Source organism: Callospermophilus lateralis, chromosome 4 (assembly GCF_048772815.1).
Source record: "Callospermophilus lateralis isolate mCalLat2 chromosome 4, mCalLat2.hap1, whole genome shotgun sequence".
NCBI classification, from domain to species: domain Eukaryota; kingdom Metazoa; phylum Chordata; class Mammalia; order Rodentia; family Sciuridae; genus Callospermophilus; species Callospermophilus lateralis.
Window position 1 is genome coordinate 160,094,062 of NC_135308.1, and position 19,000 is coordinate 160,113,061.

The window sequence follows — 19,000 nt, forward strand, 5'->3', positions numbered from 1 at the left end:
TACATTTATTTTGAGACAGTTCTGCTAAGTTGCCCAGACTGACCTCAATCATCCTATCTCAGCCTCCAAGTCCCTGGGATTACAGGCCTGCACCATTGCCCCACCAGGGCAATGTTTTTTAATGCAACCCACCAGGGCCTCAGCTGAAGAGGGCAGCAGATATTTCATGAATATGGGAGTGAATGAAGGTAGGGGTCAGAAGAGTACCAGAGCTAAAGTCAGAAATCAGAAGCTGTATCTTAGGACTAACTGTTCCCCTCATTACCATTCCCTCCTGAGATTGCCCATTGTGAACATACAGACCAGCAGGGATGTTTATGTGAACTCACAAGAAATTTTTTTTTTTTTGGTAGCGCTGGGTATTGAACCCGGTGTTACGCATATTAGGCAAGTCATCTACCAGTAAGCTACACCCCCACTCCTGGATAATTGATCTTTGAGACTCATTGTTAAAATAGGTCCAATGATAGTCACTCATAGAGCTGCCAAGACAAATACTGAAGATATATAGCTCAAAGAGCCTGACAATTAGTAAGTGTACATTGCACTCCTGACAATTAGTAAGTGTACATTGCACTCACCATCTTCCGCTGTGTTCAGTTTGAGACTCTTGCCCTTGAAACTCAGCTGTCCCCCAGCCACCTGGGTTTTGGCCAGGGTCTCTGCCAGCTTGGCAATGTCTTCAGAGGCCATGCTGGCCACGATGGTGGGCTCCCCTGGAGATCTGCAAACTGAGGAGCAGAAGTTTTATTAAGAAAGGAGTCTCAAGCTGGGCATGGTGGCTCATGCCTATAATCTCAGCAGCTCAGAAAGCTGAGACAGGAGGATCAAGAGTTCAAAGCCAATCTCAGCAAAAATGAGGCACAAAGCAACTGAGACGCTGTCTCTAAATAAAATACAAAAATAGGGCTGGGAATGTGGCTCAGTGGTCGAGTGCCCCTGAGTTCAATCCTCAGTACCCACCCACCCCCAAAAAGAAATGAGTCTCAGCCAGGCAGTGGCATACATCTGCAATCCCAGCACCTTGGGAGACTGAGGCAAAGCCTCAGTTCAAAGCTAGCCTCAGCAACTCAGAGAGGCCCTACACAATTCAGTGAGACCCTGTTTCTAAATAAAATATATATTTTTTTAAAAAAAAAGGGGGGCTGGGGATGTGGTTCAAGCAGTAGCGCGCTAGCCTGGCATGCGTGCGGCCCAGGTTCAATCCTCAGCACCACATACAAACAAAGATGTTGTGTCTGCCGAAAACTAAAAAATAAATATTAAAAAAAAAAAAAAGGGTCGGAGAGGCGGCTCAGTGGTCAAGCACATGTGGCTTCATTCTCTGGTACCGAAAAAATAAAGGAGTCTCCTGGGACCACTGGTTGCAGAGGAGGGTCTCAGGGTAGAATATCAGTCATCTCAGGAATTGGACCCCTTTGCCCCTTGCCACAGAGAACCCAAGAGCTAAACCACTGGGAGAAATGAAAATAGCATTAGAAAACGAATCATTCTAGAAAGGTGAAGGAAGTACCAAGAAAGCAAAAAGATCATGTTTAGCCTCTGAAGAACTATCCTGCTGCAAGTCTTCCTCTGCCAAACTGCCCTAGTAGGGACCTTGGGAAAACCATGTGAACTGCCCATTTCCCCTGCCTTCGAGTGAATGGCAGTTAAGTCCCAGATCAATGGCTTCAAAGAATCTACCCCAAGCACACACCCGCCTGATCATCTTGGTGGCTCTCTGTTTGAAGGCCCCATTCATCAAACAGAACAAAGATGGCTAAGGGATCCAGGTCATCCATCCCAAGGACTGCCCTGCTGCCCACCCTGGCATGACTCTGGGGGTAGGGCACAGGGCTAAGCCCACTGCAAGTATGGTATTAACCCTGGCCAGGATACTGGGCAAGCCATGGTAGCCCCTCATGGATTCCTAGGAGACCAGAAGTCTCTACATCATAAGAGCCATCATCACAATAGGCCAGTATATAGAAAACAAACTCAACCTCTAATACCAGATGTGTGTGGGTTGAGCCAAGCAATTCAATCTATAGCAGACAGCACTGGGTGTCCTCTAATTTAATTCCAAAAACTTTCTACCTGCAGATGGTGTCAGACTCCACAGATTGACGGCTCAATCCCATAGACTGAACCCACTTCTGATTCTAATGTAAACCTCAAGTTGGTTTACCTGTGCATCTGACCTACTGACTTTTTTTTTTTTTTGAGAGAGAGAGAGAGAGGATTTTAATATTTATTTTTTAGTTATCAGCAGACACAACATCTTTGTTTGTATGTGATGCTGAGGATCGAACCCAGGCTACACGCATGCCAGGCGAGCGCACTACCACTCGAGCCACATCCCCAGCCCTGACCTACTGACTTTAAAAGAGGATTCCCACAAACTCCTCCTTGGGCTCAGTTTGTTCCAGAAGCTCACAAAATTCAGGGAAACACTACTTACATTTACGGTTTATTATAAAAAACATAAACAAGCAGCCAGATGAAGAGCTATATAGAGCCAGGCACAGTGGTACACACCTATAATCCCAGTGGCTTGGGAGGTTGAGGCAAGAGGACCAAGAGTTCAAAGCCAGCCTCAGCAACTTAGCAAGGCATTAAGCAACTCAGTGAGATCCTATCTCTAAATAAAATACAAAATAGGGGTTGGGGTTGTGGCTCAGTGGTAGAGTACTTGCCTAGTATGTGTGAGACACTGAGTTTGATTCTCAGCACCACATATAAATAAATAAAGATCCATCAGTAATTTAAATAAATAAATAAAATACTAACTAGGGCTGGGATTGTGACTCAATGCTCAAGTCCCCCTGTGTTCGATACCCGGTAACATGGGAGAAGAGGCTTAGAGTGTCCATGTCTTCTCTGGCCCTGCCACCCTCCAAGAACCTATTCCACATGCTCAGCAATCCAGAAGCTCTCCAAACCCTGTTCTCCTGGGGTTTTATGGAGGCTCCATTGTAGACATAATTGGTTAAATCACTGTCTATTGATGATCAGCTTAACCTTCAGCTCCACTTCCCTCCTCAGAGATTGGGTTGAATATCTCAATCCCTCTAATGCTGCCTGGGTCTTTCTAATGACCAGGCCCCATTCTGAAGCTACTAGAGGTCACCAGATAGTAGTCAATTCAATAGCATGCAAAAAGTCACATCATTTCAGGATTTTAGGAGTTGTATGCCAGAAAGCTGGACAATGACAAATTTACACACACACACACACACACACACACACACACACTCTCTCTCTCTCTCTCTCTCTCTCTCTCTCCACAATATCACAACAGGGGCAGTTGTTTCTTCCAGCCTGGAGCCCAGCAGACTGGCAGAATGGACAATGAAGAAATGGCAGGCCATCCAAGACCAAGGAAGACTTGAAAAAAACTAGGAGGTGTTGCCTTGAAAGCATCTTCTCCCAATTTCCTTACCTTCAGACAGAGTTACTGCTATTGTTTGATGCTGGTGATGGAATTCAGGACCCTGTACATACTAGGCAAGTGCTGTATCTCTGAGCCACATCCCTAGCCCTCAGATTCAGTTATGATAGCCCCTCATTCTCCTATGACCCTCAGGCTTCTTCTGGGCTCAAACAGACAGGCTATCCCCTACCCCCATGGATTTTTCCTTATCAATAAGCATGAATTACTTTATGGGTAATGAATCTAGTATTCATAATGAAGCCATATTTAAAGACAGGTAGCTAGTGCAATTAGGTAAATCAGGTCTGGGTCTGATATCGAGTAAAATCAATTGAAAATGAAGGCCAAGTTGAGAATGGAACCCAGGAAAGCAGTGCAGCTCTTGGGGAATTAAAATGTTAATATTCCCAAGGCCCAGAGCCCATTCTAAAGAAATGTTAATGAAGCAGCTCCCCAGCAAAAAGGGAGGTGCTAATCAAATATGGCGCCAGGCCTTTCCTGCCCAGATTACTCCACCAACCCTTCTGCCCCTCACCTTTGGGTCTTCCCACCTACATTCTATCACTTCAAGATAACAAAGGACAGAAATTCAGGAAAGCTGAAACACACCTTAACTATAAAAAGGGAAAGACCTCGCCCTTCCATGGATTCCACCTCTTGGGTCCCCCTCTTCCACAGGGGAATAGTCTTTTCTGCTGTCCTTAATAAAGCTTCTACTTTCCACTCTAAAATTGCCTCAGTGTGCTTCTCTGGTGTTATACTTCAGCAGTGGGGAAGCAAGGACTCGACTCGTCACCAGTAAACATCACTAACAATTCGACAAAAATTTACTGTACTACTATGTACTACTATGTACTGAACCCTGTTCCAAGTATAAGGAGTACAGCAGTAAATGAAACAAAAATCCTGCCTTCTTGAAACATATATTTTACACAACATAGTATGTTTGATTAAAACAAAGAGGAAATGAATAAGGTGTTTTTTTTTTTCCTGAGTTGCAATTTAAAGTACAATAAGTAGAGAAGGACTTTTGAGGGAATTACTATTTAATTCAAGACCTGAAGGATATTAAGAATTAGACCATGCAGACTGAGGAAAGAGCATGCCTCTGAAGGGAATAGAATACGCACAGGCGAATGGAGGAACTCAAGGAAGCCAGTGGAGTTGGAGCATAGAGCAGAAGAGAGAATGGACACAGGAGATGAAAAAAGATAATTAAAAAGAAATTCATTACAAAGGCCATTTTAAGAACGATGGTTTTCAGCCAGGCACAGTGGTGCACACCTGTAATCTCAGAGGCTCAGGAGGCTGAGACTGGAGGATCTGGAGTTCAATGCCAGCCTCAGAAACTTCCAGGCGCTAAGCAACTCAGGGAGATGCTGTCTCTAAGTAAAATACAAAACAGGGCTGGGAATTTGGCTCAGTGGTCAAGTGTCCCTGAGTTCAAATGCCCCCCCACCGAAAAAAAAAAAAAAGAACCGTGGTTTTCACTTTTGAGTGACTGGTATAATTTGGCAGAATCACTATCTGCATAGGCCTGGCATTTAGAAGGTGCACAAAGAATAACCAGATGAAATAGGGGAAAAAAAATTAACCACCATCTGCAAATGTAAGATGGGACAATCTTAGGCTAGTTAAATGGTGGTGGTGGGTGCCCAGGGGGAAAGGACATAGAACTTCTCAAGGCTCAGTCCAGGAAGACGAAGACAGACACACAGACACACACACACACGCTATCCCCCATCCACTTTAAAGACTGAGAAACCAAAGCAGAGATACTGGTGTGCCCAAGGTCAGCAAAGGGCCAACATAAGAGCAAAGACAAACGGTTAATACAGAAACGTCCCCTCCGCTCTCGGCTGCCGCGTGGAAGGTGTCCTTGGATGCACGTCCAGGGATCCGGACGAGTGTCGGCGGTGACTCACGCGGATCCCGGCAGCGGCGCCAGCCAGCCCCCAGCGGGCGTGGGCCGGCCGGGAGGAGGTGGCCCGGGAGCGACGCGCGAGGGCCAGCGGAACGTGACAGCGGCGGTGGACCCCACCCGCGATCACTGGCGGACTCGCACCGCCTCCTGGTTAACACCCACGTTCCGGTGAGACGCCACTGCTGGCAGCCGCGGGCTGGGAGGCTGCGGCGAGAAAGTCACCCTCTTTGGGCCTCAGTTTACCCACTAGTGAAATAGCCAGCGCCGCCTCCCCGCGCCAGCTGCTCGGCGCTGGGTGGCAGCAGACGCCGCGGAGGCCGGGGGCGTGCAGAAGGCGCTCAGCGGCGCCCACCCGCCGCGCCAGCGCCCCAGCCCAGGCAGGTGACGGGAGAAGAGAGGGACCCTGGCCCTACCGTAAACAGGCGACGCAGCCGCGTGGGGCGACCCGAGCGCGCGCGTCCGCCCGGAGCGGCAGGGACGGATTTAGGGTCCGGGTCGGGTCCGGCTGGTTCGCCGCCCCCTGTCCAGCGGTCCGGACGCCCAGCCGCCTTCGGCTTGCGCCCCCGGGGCTTTTCGTCACTCGTGTCTCCTACACCACCTGCTCTCAGCACCGCGGCGGATGATGGCGGAGGAGGAGGATTTTGAAAGCCGGCAGTTTCTTTCCTTCGATTTGATTTGTTCGAGCCCGGGCTGGCCACCCCCGGCCCCGCGCGCGCGGCCCACCGGGTAGGGAAGTCCCGTCCTTCCGCGCGGGCGCGGCAGGGCGCGGCTGGGCGCACGCCGAAAACTTCCAGTCCCATGGTGCACCGCGACCGGGCGCGCCACGCTTCTCTTCGCCCGCCCTCCCGGCTTCTAGCCGAGACCGCAGGGCGGTGTTTAGCCGGAGCGCCCAGAGACTACGGTTCCCGGCGGGCCTTGCGGCCGACTAGCCACGCCCTTCCGAGGAGGTCTGCGTTCCCGCTTGCACAACTTTATTGACAACGGCTGCTGCTACCTGAGAGGTGATGCTTGTTCTCTTCAGCAAGAAATAGGGATCCGTTTCCGGAAGGAAAGACTCCCTTTCTTTGATTCCATGAAATTGAAAGGACATTGAAGGCTTCTACATAAGTAGCTGCAAATTACTTGATAATGAAAAAGGGGAAATAGTAACTCGATGCTGGAGAAACCCTGCGGACACCGCCATAACCAAGTGGTCCGCGAGAACTCAACAGCAGGAAAAACTGACATCCCTCGCAGCCTCCGGATGTGGTCGACTGAGGACAGCAGGATTATCCGCTCAGTAATGCATCAAATTAATCTGATGAGACGAGAAACCCAAGATGAGGGACATGTTTCGTAGTAACTGGTCTGTACCTGTTCTTTGTCTTCATGACAAAGAAAAACTGAAGAACTGTTGCTGATTAAAAGTGAAAAGTGAGCTGGGGTATAGCTCAAGGATAGAGCACTTGCCTAGCATGTGCAATACCCTAGGTTTGATCCCCAGCATCGCAGAATAAATAAATTAAATGTAAACTAAGCGCAATACGTGACCCTGGATATGAGTCTCCCTGGGGAGGGGGTTGCTATAAAGGACAATATTGGGACAATTAACAAAATTTGTGTATCAGATGACAGTATTACCCTGCAGTAATCAGTGACATAGCCGAAAGTCTACCTAGCCCTAATCTTGCTCATTTTCGAGGGCTGTATGCCTGAAGGCCAGCAGTTTCTCTTCCTGTGGGCTCATGAACCTCATTGGATCTAAGATGGCTGCCAGAGTGACAGCCTGACACCCTCTAACTTCGTTATAATTTCATGTACATGTTAAACCACACACACATCAGCACCATGACAGTTGACAATTACAACCAATCGCAAAGAACCAGAAAAGGCTCAAAACAGAGCTGGTGCCTGAATTCCCAGGAAAAAAATTTCTGCCCATTCCCAGAAAAGACATGAATATTTCTCCCCCTTATTAGCCTATTCTTCTCCCTCATTTCTTTTACCCTATATCTATAACCTCCTAACCCCTAAGGAGTGGGAAGTTGATTTGAGAGGTTAGCTCCTGCTCCTATTCTTGGTCAATAATAATCATCTCCTGGGGCTGGGGATGTGGCTCAAGAAGTAGCATATTCGCCTGGCATGAGTGCGGCCTGGGTTCGATCCTCAGCACCACATACAAACAAAGATGTTGTGTCCGCCGAAAACTAAAAAATAAAATGTTAAAATTTAAAATCATCATCATCATCATCATCATCTCCTTCACTGCTCATTCAGTGCATGAGTCTTGTTATTGGTTCCACAAAAATTCCCAGAAGGAGGGAACCGCCATCTTTCAGTAATTCGCCAAAATGATGAACACAAAGGGAAAGAGGAGAGAACCCGATATATGTTCTCCAGGCCTTTTAGAAAACATGGAGTTGTTCCTTTGGCCACATATATGCGAATCTACAAGAAGGGTGATATTGTAGACATCAAGGGAATGGGTACTGTTCAAAAAGGAATGCCCCACAAATGTTATCATGGCAAAACTGGGAGAGTCTACAATGTTACCCAGCATGCTGTTGGCATTGTTGTGAATAAGCAAGTTAAGGGCAAGATTCTTGCCAAGAGAATTAATGTGCGTATTGAGCATATTAAGCACTCTAAGAGCCGAGACAGCTTCCTGAAACGTGTGAAGGAAAATGATCAGAAAAAGAAGGAAGCCAAAGAGAAAGGTACCTAGGTTCAGCTGAAGTGCCAGCCTGCCCCACCCAGAGAAGCACATTTTGTGAGAACAAATGGAAAGCAGCCTGAACTGCTGGAACCTATTCCTTATGAATTCATGGCATAATAAATGTAAAAAATAAAAACTAAAAAAAAAAAAAAAATTCCCAGAAGGAAAGAAAACTCAGATGTTGGGGTCAAAAAAATTGTAATGATAATATTGTGTTGATGTTAAATTTATCTTGATTATGATACTGGCTGTATAAGTATGATGTAAAAAAATGGGGGAGTCCATTTTCATCACATGGGACTCCTAAAATCCTTGGGGGACACCCAGCCAGTGTCTGCTGCAGAACCAATTGCTTGCTTGATGTGTGGGAGAAAACCCCCACACATCTGGAGTCACAGAAGTATTTTGTGTTGATTCTTCAGTGAGCAAATAGGAAAAACACTTTGTTTTTTCCTCTATATCTCAACAAGATTGCTCTTGTTTTTAGGCAGGGAAATGCTTATATAAGTAGGGGAATGAAGTCTGCATTTTACCCTCAAATAGCTAAGAAAACAATGTGTGCATATACATACATGGAGAGATGCACAAATGTAGTCAAATATTAAGTAAATCTGGGTGAAGAATATATGGGAGTTCTTTGAACATTGCAACTTTTCTGTAGGTTTGAATTGTTTAAAGTATATAAATACATTAGCGGCCTGGGGATGTGGCTCAAGCCGCAGTAGCACACTCGCCTGGCATCATGTGGCAGCCCAGGTTCGATCCTCAGCACCACATACAAAGATGTTGTGTCCGCTGAAAACTAAAAATTAAACATTAAAAAATTCTCTCTTCTCTCTCTCTCTCTCTCTCTCTCTCTAAAAAAAGAAAAAAATATAATAGCTTTTCTTCTGTTTAGTTTTGCTTTTTGAGGGTGCTGGGGATCTAACCTAGGGCCTTACTCATGCTAGTTTCGCACTCTATCATTGAGTCACACCCCAACCCCTCTTCTGTTTTAATAAAGCACTTTGTTTATTTGGCATTGGGGATTGAACCCAGGACACTTTACATCCCAGCCCTCATTTTTTATTTTGAGTCATGGTCTCGCTAAGTTACTGAGGCTGGCCTCAAACCCAAATATTCTGGCCTCATACTGAGTTGCTGGGATTACCAGTGTGTGCCAAACATGCCTGATTACAAAACACTTTTTAACCATTATATAAATAACATGTATTAACTATAAAGGGTCCAACCCATATAAAACAGGATAAAGGTAAGTAAACATGGCCCTGAACTCTGGCTCCCAGAGATAGTCACTATCAACATATGCAGTTTTCTTTCCACAGTTACCTCTTACAACTCAGCCCACATTTGCCATTGCTTTACCTGCAACTCAGAGTTAAACAGGCATGGGCCAGATACTTTCATGCACAGCTAACTGAATATTTACAACCAGAAAAAAAGTGGGCATCATAACCACCCCTCCCTCCCGCACAGAGAGGAGAAAGGAGCTCCACAGGAAATGTAACCTTCCTATTCACACAACTTCTGAGAAGTGGGTCCTTTCCCCACCTTCCTTCTTTCTGCCTTCAAGGCCCATATCCAGTGACACCTCATACAAGGCCTTTGGTCATTGCTCTAGTAGAAATGAGTCACCCTTCCTCAGGTGTCCACAGTAAGCTGCAAACCCCACAACACTTGGTCTGTATCCTTGAGGGTTTTTTCCATCAGAATTAGTATTTCTTTCTTTCTTTCTTTTTTTTTTTTTTTTTTTTTTTTTTTTTTTTTTGGTACCAGGGATTTAGGGATTGAGAGTATCCAAAGGCACTTAACTACTGAGCCACATCCCCAGTCCTTTTTATTTTTTCTTTAGGGACAGGGTCTTGCTAAGTTGCTTAGGGCCTCGCTAAGTTGCTGAGGCTGGCTTTGAACTCATGATCGTCCTGCCTCAGTCTCCTGATTATAGGGGAGCATCACTGCACCTGCCCAGAATTACTATTCTTTCTTTTTTTTTTTTTTAATATTTATTTTTCGGTTTTCGGCGGACACAACATCTTTGTTTGTATGTGGTGCTGAGGATCGAACCCCGGCCGCAGGCATGCCAGGTGAGCACGCTACCACTTGAACCACATCCCCAGCCCCAAGAATTACTATTTTTGATGGCTCCCTCCCCAGCCAGGAAGGGTCTCTGGGGCAGGTACTTTATCTTTCCTTGCTTGTCATAGGTGCTTCAAGTTCCCTCATTTTTTAATGTCACCCTCACTAACTGAATATTTACAACCAGAAAGGAAGTGGGCATCATAACCACCCCTCCTTCACACACAGGAGAAAGTGGAGCTCCACAGGAACTGTAACCTCCCTATTCACACAACTGCTGAGAGGTGGGTCCTCTCCCCACCTCACTGTGGAGAACTTGAATTCTAGTAATAGTCACTGATGTTTGCTTAAAATTAATCATCACCTGAGAAGGCTGAGATGCTTTGCCTGATGCTATTCTTGTGCTGCTTCCAGCTAGGACCTGTCAGATCTGTCTGGATTTTCCTTGGGGATGATCCGCAGGCACCCTTTTCCAGTGTTCATCCTTCTCCTTTTTCTTCTTCTTCCTGGAGATTGAGCCCAAAGGGAGCTTAATCATTGAGCTACATCCCAGCCCATTTTATTTTTTATTTTGAGAAAGGTTCTCACTTAGTTGCTGAAGGTCTTGCCAAATTGCTGAGACTGGCCTTCAATGCTCCTGCCTCAGCCTCCCAAGTCACTAGGATTACAGAAATGTGCCACCACACTCAACCCAGTATTATTTCTTAAGACTCCCCTGAGCCCTGAAAATGAGACTTCCCAAAGGGAAGAGGAAGGTGGATGACGGGGAACATTTTAGAAGATCCTTCCTTTCCTCACCCAGCTAATGGATCATGGAATTTGCAGAACTGGAAGGGACACTTGTCATCTCTCTCTCTCTCTCTCTCTCTCTCTCTCTCTCTCTCTTTCCTGCCCTTTCTCCAGCTTGCTTTCTTCCCAGTTCTCATCTGAGAGCTAGTCTGCCTTACCCAGAAGGGGAATCAGCCTTTGACTGAAGGATAGAGCATCCCAGGCCTCCCCTTTCCTCATTTCAACAGATGAAGAGCTGGGGCCCAGAGGGTCCAATGACCTGCCCAAATTACACAGTGATTTAGACAAGAGACAGTAGAAGCCAGGTCTCTGGGGCCTTTTAAACACACACATACACACAAAGCAAGTCACCCTGTGAGTGTGAGCAGAGTATGGAAGGGACTGGTGAGGGTATGGTTTCCACGCCTTTTCCCCTTGTGAGGCTTTTACCCTTATTTTATTTGTTTATTTTTTTAATATTTTGGAGAGAAAAGCAGGCTGCCTTTGATTAATCTGGTTTACTTATGAGTGTTTTAAATTACTTATGAATGTTTTAAATTCCATTCTGGTGCCTGAAAGCAACTTAATTGCCAATTGTAAATGGAATAAATAACAATATTTATCTTGGTTTCCTGAAAAACTACCAAGGCTATAGACTTGCCATTTAGTCAGATCAAAAACAAATGGCTGAAATATGCCAGACACGTGAGGAATGTGGGAAGGCATTCCCAAGACCCAACCAGAGAGATGGATCTGCAGGGGAGGCAGGGGAGTCTCCTCCAGGGTCACCTCCTTTCCTCTCTGAGGCGGTGGCAACATCTGTGAAAGGCGCTCAAACCACATACACTCACTTCAGGCCCAGGACTCCCGATTAGAAAACAGTATTTTTTTTTTTTTTTTTAAAGAGAGAGAGAGCGAGAGGGAATTTTTTAATATTTATTTTTTAGTTATTGCCAGACACAACATCTTTGTTTGTATGTGGTGCTGAGGATCGAACCCGGGCCACACGCCTGCCAGGCGAGCACGCTACCTCTTGAACCACATCCCAAGCCCCAAAACAGTATTTTTGAACCTTAATGAATAACCATAATTAATTCATTCACTCCACAAAGAGTTACCAAAACATCTACATTCAAACAGGCACTGTGCCAGCTCTTTTTTTTTTTAAACAATATCTTTATTTTTTATTTTTTTATGTGGTGCTGAGGATTGAACCTAGTGCCTCACACATGGTAGGCAAGCTCCTGCTGTGCCAGCTCTTGAGAATCCAATCATGACACAGAGAGAAAGAGATGGTATCAGGAAGGCATGGTGATACACACCTGTAATTCCAGCTACTTGGGAGGCTGAGGCAGGAGGAACACAGTTCAGCTTAGTGAGACCCTGTCTCTATATAAAGTTTAAAAGAAAAGGTCTGGGGATGTGGCTTAGTGGCAGAGTGCTTGCCTTGCATATCCACAGCCATGGGTTTGATCTCCAGTACCACCAAAAAATTTTTAAAAAGTGACTGATATTCATTTTTTAAATTAACATAAATTTTAAACAGCATAAAGGAGAAAATTAAAAATTACCTATGGGAGCCTGGAGTGTGGCTCAGTGGCATAGCGCTTGCCTAGCATGTGCTAGGCACTGGCCTTGATTCTCAATACCACATAAAAAAAATAAATAAGTTGCTGGGCGTACATGGCTAATCTTTTGATACCCCATTTTAATCCCAGTAGCTTGGGAGGCTGAGACAGGAGAATTGCGAGTTCAAAGCCAGCCTCAGCAACTGCAATGCACTAAGCAACTCAGTAAGACCCTGTCTCTAATAAAACACAAAATAGGGCTGGGGATGTGGCTCGGTGATCAAGTACCCCTGAGTTCAATTCCCAGTACCAACAAATAAACAAATAAGATATTGTTTCCATCTGCAGCTAAAAATATTTTTTTAAAAATTACCTGTGGGTATTTTTTTTTAATAACAAAAATGTTCTATGGATGAATGACAGGAGAATGAATGGACGATAAATGGATAGAAGAATGTGTAATAAAGCAAATAGAGCGAAATGTTAACAGTGGTAAATAATCCAGAACATGTGGTGCGTCACTGTGCAGTGCTTTTGACTTGCTGTGTGTTTGAATATTTTCATAATAACACATTGGGGACAAATGAGATCATGTTTTATTGCCTGCATTTCTTCCTTTGTATTGCAGTTGTCCATGACCAACCTCTTCCCTAAACCTCAAGTTAAGATACCTTGCTGCAGGCTCATGAATTTTCCTCCTCTCTTTTTTTTTTTTTTATGTCACCCTCATGTTTGAGAATCTGAATTTTATGGATTGGGTCCCAGAAAATAATTTATTTTTAAAATAATAATCACATGGGGCTGGGGTGGTGGCTCAGTGATAGAGCACTTGCCTGGCATGTTTGAGGCCCTGGGTTTGATCCTTAGCACCACATATAAATAAATAAAATAATAAAGGTATCGTGTCCATCTACAACTAAAAAAAATTTTTTAATTGTTATAAAAAATTAATAATAATCACATGTATATCAATGCTTTGCATGTAATAGCTCACTGAATCTTTGAAGGGACCCCATATTAGACAGGATTCTCCAGAGAAACAGAAACAATGGGATAGGTAGACAAATTTGTGTAAGGAATGGGTTCACAAGACCTTATCTTTTTTTTCTTTCTTTCTTTCTTTTTTTTTTTTTTTTGTAATTGTAGATGGACAGCCTGACTTTATTTTATTTATTTTATTTATTTTTTATGCCATGCTAAGGATAGAACGCAGTGCCTCACACATGCTTGGCAAGTGCTTTATCTCTGAATTGCACTCCCAGCCTCCTGACAAATCCTAAAATCTACATGCAAGCCGAAGAACTCAAGAGAGCTAATGGTTTCCTCCAGTCTGAAGGTGAGTAAACTCAAAGAAGAGTTAATGTTACCCTTTGAGTCCAAAGGCAGGAAAAAAATATAATGTCCCAGCTCAAAGGCAAAGAGGAAGAATTCCTTCTTATTCAGGGGAAAGCCAGCATTTTGTTCTATTCAGACCTCCCACTGACTGACTGGATGAAGTCCACCCACTTTACAGAGGGCAATCAACTTTACTCAGTCTACCAATTTAAATGTTATACTCATCCAAAAAACACCCTCATGGAATTACCCAGAATAATGTTTTCTTGTTTGTTTGTTTGTTTTTGGAACCAGGGATTGAACTCAGGGGTACTCAACTACTGAGCCACATCCCAGCCTTTTTTTGTATTTTTTATTTAGAGTCAGGGTCTCACTGAGTTGCTTAATGCCTTGCTGTTGCTGAGGCTGGCTTTGAATTCGTGATCTTCCCATCTCAGCCTCCCAAGCTGCTGGGATTTACAGGCATGCACCACCGCACCCAGCCCCAGAATAATGTTTGCCATTATTTGTTAAGTGGCACCCCACAGCCCAGTCAAGTTGACATTTAATATTACCATCACATGATCCTATGGGATGAGGACAGTCATATCAACAACAGACCATATACGTGACAGCACACATCACATACACTCAGTCTATAGTAAACTGCAACCATCTGGGTTTGTGGAAATACATTCTATAATACCTGCATGATGACGAAATCACCCAGCAATACATTTCTCAGAATGTATCCTCATGATGAGGCAATACGTGGCTGTTCTCTTGTTACCCCATTTTAGTTCAGGCTGCTATAACAAATGCCATAATCTGGGAGCCTGAAACAGCATAAATCTATTTCTCATGGATCTGGAGGCTGGAATTCCAAGATTGGGATGCCAGCATGGTCAGGTTCTGCTTGGAAAGGGTTACCTTCCTCATTTACAGATGGTTATTTTCTTGCTGTATATGCTCCTGGCAAAAAGAGAGAGCTAGAGACCATCTCTCTGGTGTTTCTTCTTATTCTTCTTCTTTAATATTTACTTTTAGTTTTAGGTGGACACAATCTCTTTATTTTATATTTATGTGGTGCTGACGATCGAACCCAGTGCCTCATGCATACTAGGCAAGCACTCTACCACTGAGCCATAACCCCAACCCTCTCTGGTGTTTCTTCTTAAAAAGACACTAATCCCATTCATGAAGGCTCTGCCCTCATGACCTAATTATCTCTCAAAGGTCCCATCTCCTAATACCATCACATTGGGATAAGGGTTTTAACATGTAGATTTGGGGGATACATTCAGTCCACAGCACCCCAAATTTACACATGAGAGAAAAGGAACCTAAGCCTAAAATGCTGCATGCATCTTCAGGGCCCTTCCCTAAACCTCAAGTTAAGATACCTTGCTGCAGGTACCGAAGGTGCTCACAGAAGTAGGGACACATGAATGATACACCTGTCAGTTCCTTGAAATCAGGAGCATGAGCCTTGGATTCCATTCTCCAGCAACCCACTCCAATGACAAGTCCTTGGGGAAACTAGTGACAAATCCAGATCTAAGATGTCCACATTATGGTACAATGGTCCTGCCTTACATGTGAAAGGTCTTGGACTGAATCCCGCCTCTGCCTCTTAGATGCATGATCTTGACCAGGCCACTTAACTGCTTTATGTCTGTTGCTCACAATTCCTGCCTACAGGCTTTTGAGAAGGTAAGAGAATCAACATATGCAAAGTCTTTGGCTCATAATAAACTGGTGGTGGCTGCTACTGACACTTCAGCTTTAATGTATGACACAGAGCCTTGCAGTCCAACATCAGAACTTTCTAGAAAATAACCTGTTGAGAGCCACAGCCGAGTCAGGATGGTGTGCCGCTGTCTGGCTGGGCACAAGATCACGAGCCACTCAAACAGGAACAAACTTTATTTGAAAGAACCGCCAATAACACGTCCGCCCGGGAAGCTTCCCGATCCACCCACGCGGCGTTCTGCTGGTTCCTTCCCCGAACTCTAGCGCAAGCGCCTCCCCGGAATTCCCTCCTACTGCACTTTCCCAACCAATGGGAACTCTCCAGGAGTCCCGTAGCAGGAGTCCGGTATCCATATGAATGTACTTTTTAACATAATCGTATCATCTCAATGGCTAGCTGGCATCACCTTTCAATCAAAAATGCCATGCATCATATTAATTGGCTGTGGCTCCCAGCATCTCCCCCTTTCTGTTTAATTAAGCAACAAGTAATGTGGCTAGGGACCGTGCCTGTTAGGTTTGTCCAATTCAACATATGGTTCTTACCCGTCATTGGAAAACTGACCTTTAGGCGTCAGCCTCCTGTCTTAGGTTGATACCATTGCAATTGGATCATACCCGTCACTGACTACCGATCCAGCATATAGCCATACTTGTGGATAGGCCTATGCACCAGTGGGGGGGTGAGGTTCTTTGCCTCACCTCTGTTGGCCCCCAGATTTGGCCTTGGTGCCAGTGGGGGGGTGAGGTTCTTTGCCTCACCTCTGTTGGCCCCCAAAATTAGACCATCACTAGTAGAAGGGAGGAGGATACAGAAATGCCACAACACCAAATCAATTGACGACTCCTAGGGAAAATTGCATCACTGGTGACACATCAGCAAAGATACGCCAGCATTACCATAATTTGTTGTATCAACAGATAGATCACAGTGCATACAAGTGATACATAGTCCAGGCAAGTTTTGTAAGCAGTTCAAAGTGGAGGAATCTATCAATATGTCCATTTCCTCCCAAGATCATTGATGTATCAGTTTATACAGTTTGTTGTGATAATTATCGAAGAAGTTGTAGTTTGGTTTCATCTTTGTCTTCACCGGCACTGGGATGAAAAATAAGAATTCTGACAATGATGTTAAAGAGAGAAAGAAAAAAAAAAATGTAACATTTTAACAGGTACTAAGAAAACATTTTTTTTTTTTTTTTTTAGAACAATTTATATTATCTTGAACAGAATTATTAAATATAATGAAAAGGAAAGATGAAAATAAACAAACAGATTTGTTAACCTGCTTATTTGTACACATATTAAAATAATTTTTAACAGCTGTTTACCCAATTTAAATTAAACCATTAAAATTACGTGAATAATAAAAAGTACTTGGATCCATTTTTTTTTTTTTTTTTTTTTTTTTTTTTGAGCACTCCTCATATATGATCTATGGACATACGCACATATAGACACATAACACAAAACAGAAGTGTGCACATATAACATACAACACATAAGACAATAGTAAAGGCCTTGTAGTTTCACCTAGGTGAAATCTCCATTGCAATGTTAAAAACTCCACAGTTAAAAAATAAAACTGATCAGAAAAACATCAACCTAGGTCTGTATGAGCTCAAAAATAAAATAGAACCTATGATATGGAAAAATGCAATAATAAAATAGATATTGAAAAAAGCATCCTGGTTAATCAGTCGCAGATGTAAGAATGGCCAAGCTGGAGTTCTGGATATCAGCTGTTATGGATTTGAGTCAAATTATCTTCTTTTTGATCTGTAGAAATCGTTTTAGTTAGTCTTTCTGGAATCCAAATCGGCTGCTGTTCTCCCTGTGGAAACACGCAAACAGAGCCCCGACTCCAGACAATTACTGGGTCAGGACCTTTCCATTGTCCTGTTAGAATATCTTTCCAAAGAACTTTAGGCTTATGCACATTTTTTGGATACATATGCCTTTCCGCAGCACTAAGTCCTGATGAATCCAAATTTAAAAAGTTTAGAGTAAAGAGGGTTATTTTAAGTTTATCTTTGGGGGATATATACCCCTTTCCAATTCCCTCCTTTTGTTTTAATAAGTACATTTTAATAGTTTGATGAGCTCTTTCAACTATGCCTTGTCCCTGTGGATTGTATGGAATTCCTGTTATGTGAGTAATGCCAAATGATGAGCAGAATTGTTTAAAAGAGGTAGAAGCATAACCGGGACCGTTATCTGTTTTTAACTGTTTTGGAACGCCCACAGTGGCAAAATTTTGTAAGCAATGAGCTATAACATCTTTAGTTTTTTCTCCGGCATGAAGGGAGCCCATCAAAAATCCAGAAGAAGTATCAACTGTAACATGCAAATATTTTAATTTTCCAAATTCTGGCAAGTGTGTGACGTCCATCTGCCAAATATGGTTAGGTATCAGTCCTCTAGGATTGACTCCAAGATTAACTTGTGGTAAAAATGTCACACAATTTTGACATTGTTTTATTATATGTCTGGCTTGTTCTTTAGTTATTTTAAAACGTTTTTGTAAAGTATTAGCATTGACATGAAACCTTTTATGAAAATTTATAGCTTCTTCTATTGTGGAGAAAATATGTATGTCATGTGTAGATTTATCTGCTAATTCATTGCCCAAACTAAGGGCTCCAGGCAATCCTGTATGTGCCCTGATATGTCCTATAAAGAATGGATCTTTTCTGTCCCAGATTAGACTTTGTATAGTGGAAAACAAAGAGAAAACAGTAGAAGAAGGGGAAATCCTACCTGCATCTTCAAGGGATACTATAGCATTAACTACATATTGACTATCAGAAAATAAATTAAATACGGAATCTTTAAACATCATAAAAGCTTGTAATACTGCATTAAGCTCTACCTTTTGAGCTGATTGTTTGGGTACTAAAAATGTAAAAGTTTGATCAGGGGTAACTACTGCTGCTGTACCATTATTTGACCCATCAGTGAATATATTTGGAGCATTCATGATAGGGGTCTTTCTTGTCATTTTTGGAAAAACTACAGGATGCTTAGACCAAAAAGACAACAAAGGATTAGATGGCAAGTGATTATCAAATGAAACATTAGATTTACACATGATTATTGCCCAAGTATTTAACTCATTGGCTAACTCATCAATTTGATCCATAGTATATGGAGTAATAATTTTATTGGGAGAAATCCCAAACACTCCCTTTGCTGCTTTTATTCCTTTGAGTATTAATTGTCCTACAGCCTCAGGATATCTAGTAAGAATAGTATTAGGAGAATAAGATAAATGTATCCACAATAATGGACCTTCTTGCCAAAATACTCCTGTAGGAATATTTTTTGTTGGTAGTACAATAAATAATAAAGGCAAACTTATATCAATTCTATCCAAGTGCATATTTTCCATATATGTTTCAATGATTTTTAATGCCTTTCTTGCTTCAGGCGTTAGCATGCGGGGTGAATTTGGATCTGATGGACCTTTTAGGATATCAAATAAAGGT

General features: G+C 43.4%; 1 protein-coding gene and 1 pseudogene across 3 annotated transcripts in view; one reads left to right on the forward strand and one right to left on the reverse strand.

The window, feature by feature from the left end:
* Rangap1 (Ran GTPase activating protein 1) overlaps nt 1-6,065 on the reverse strand; it is a 29,567-nt gene extending 23,502 nt beyond the window's left edge. Inside the window, exons 1-3 of one of the 3 annotated variants that reach the window (XM_076855220.2) lie at nt 5,249-5,324; nt 4,697-4,797; nt 582-731 (exon numbers count right to left, since the gene is read on the reverse strand). In XM_076855220.2, coding sequence (XP_076711335.1) covers nt 582-693 — 112 coding nt within the window. In that variant the 5' untranslated portion in view covers nt 694-731; nt 4,697-4,797; nt 5,249-5,324. Of the gene's footprint in view, nt 1-581; nt 732-4,696; nt 4,824-5,248; nt 5,325-5,749 lie in introns of those variants that run through there. The other 2 variants (XM_076855219.2, XM_076855221.2) reach the window with 2 other exon arrangements.
* Nucleotides 6,066-7,642: 1,577 nt separating this feature from the next.
* Nucleotides 7,643-8,159, forward strand: LOC143397260 (large ribosomal subunit protein eL21 pseudogene; annotated as a pseudogene).
* The last annotated feature ends 10,841 nt before the right edge of the window (nt 8,160-19,000 follow it).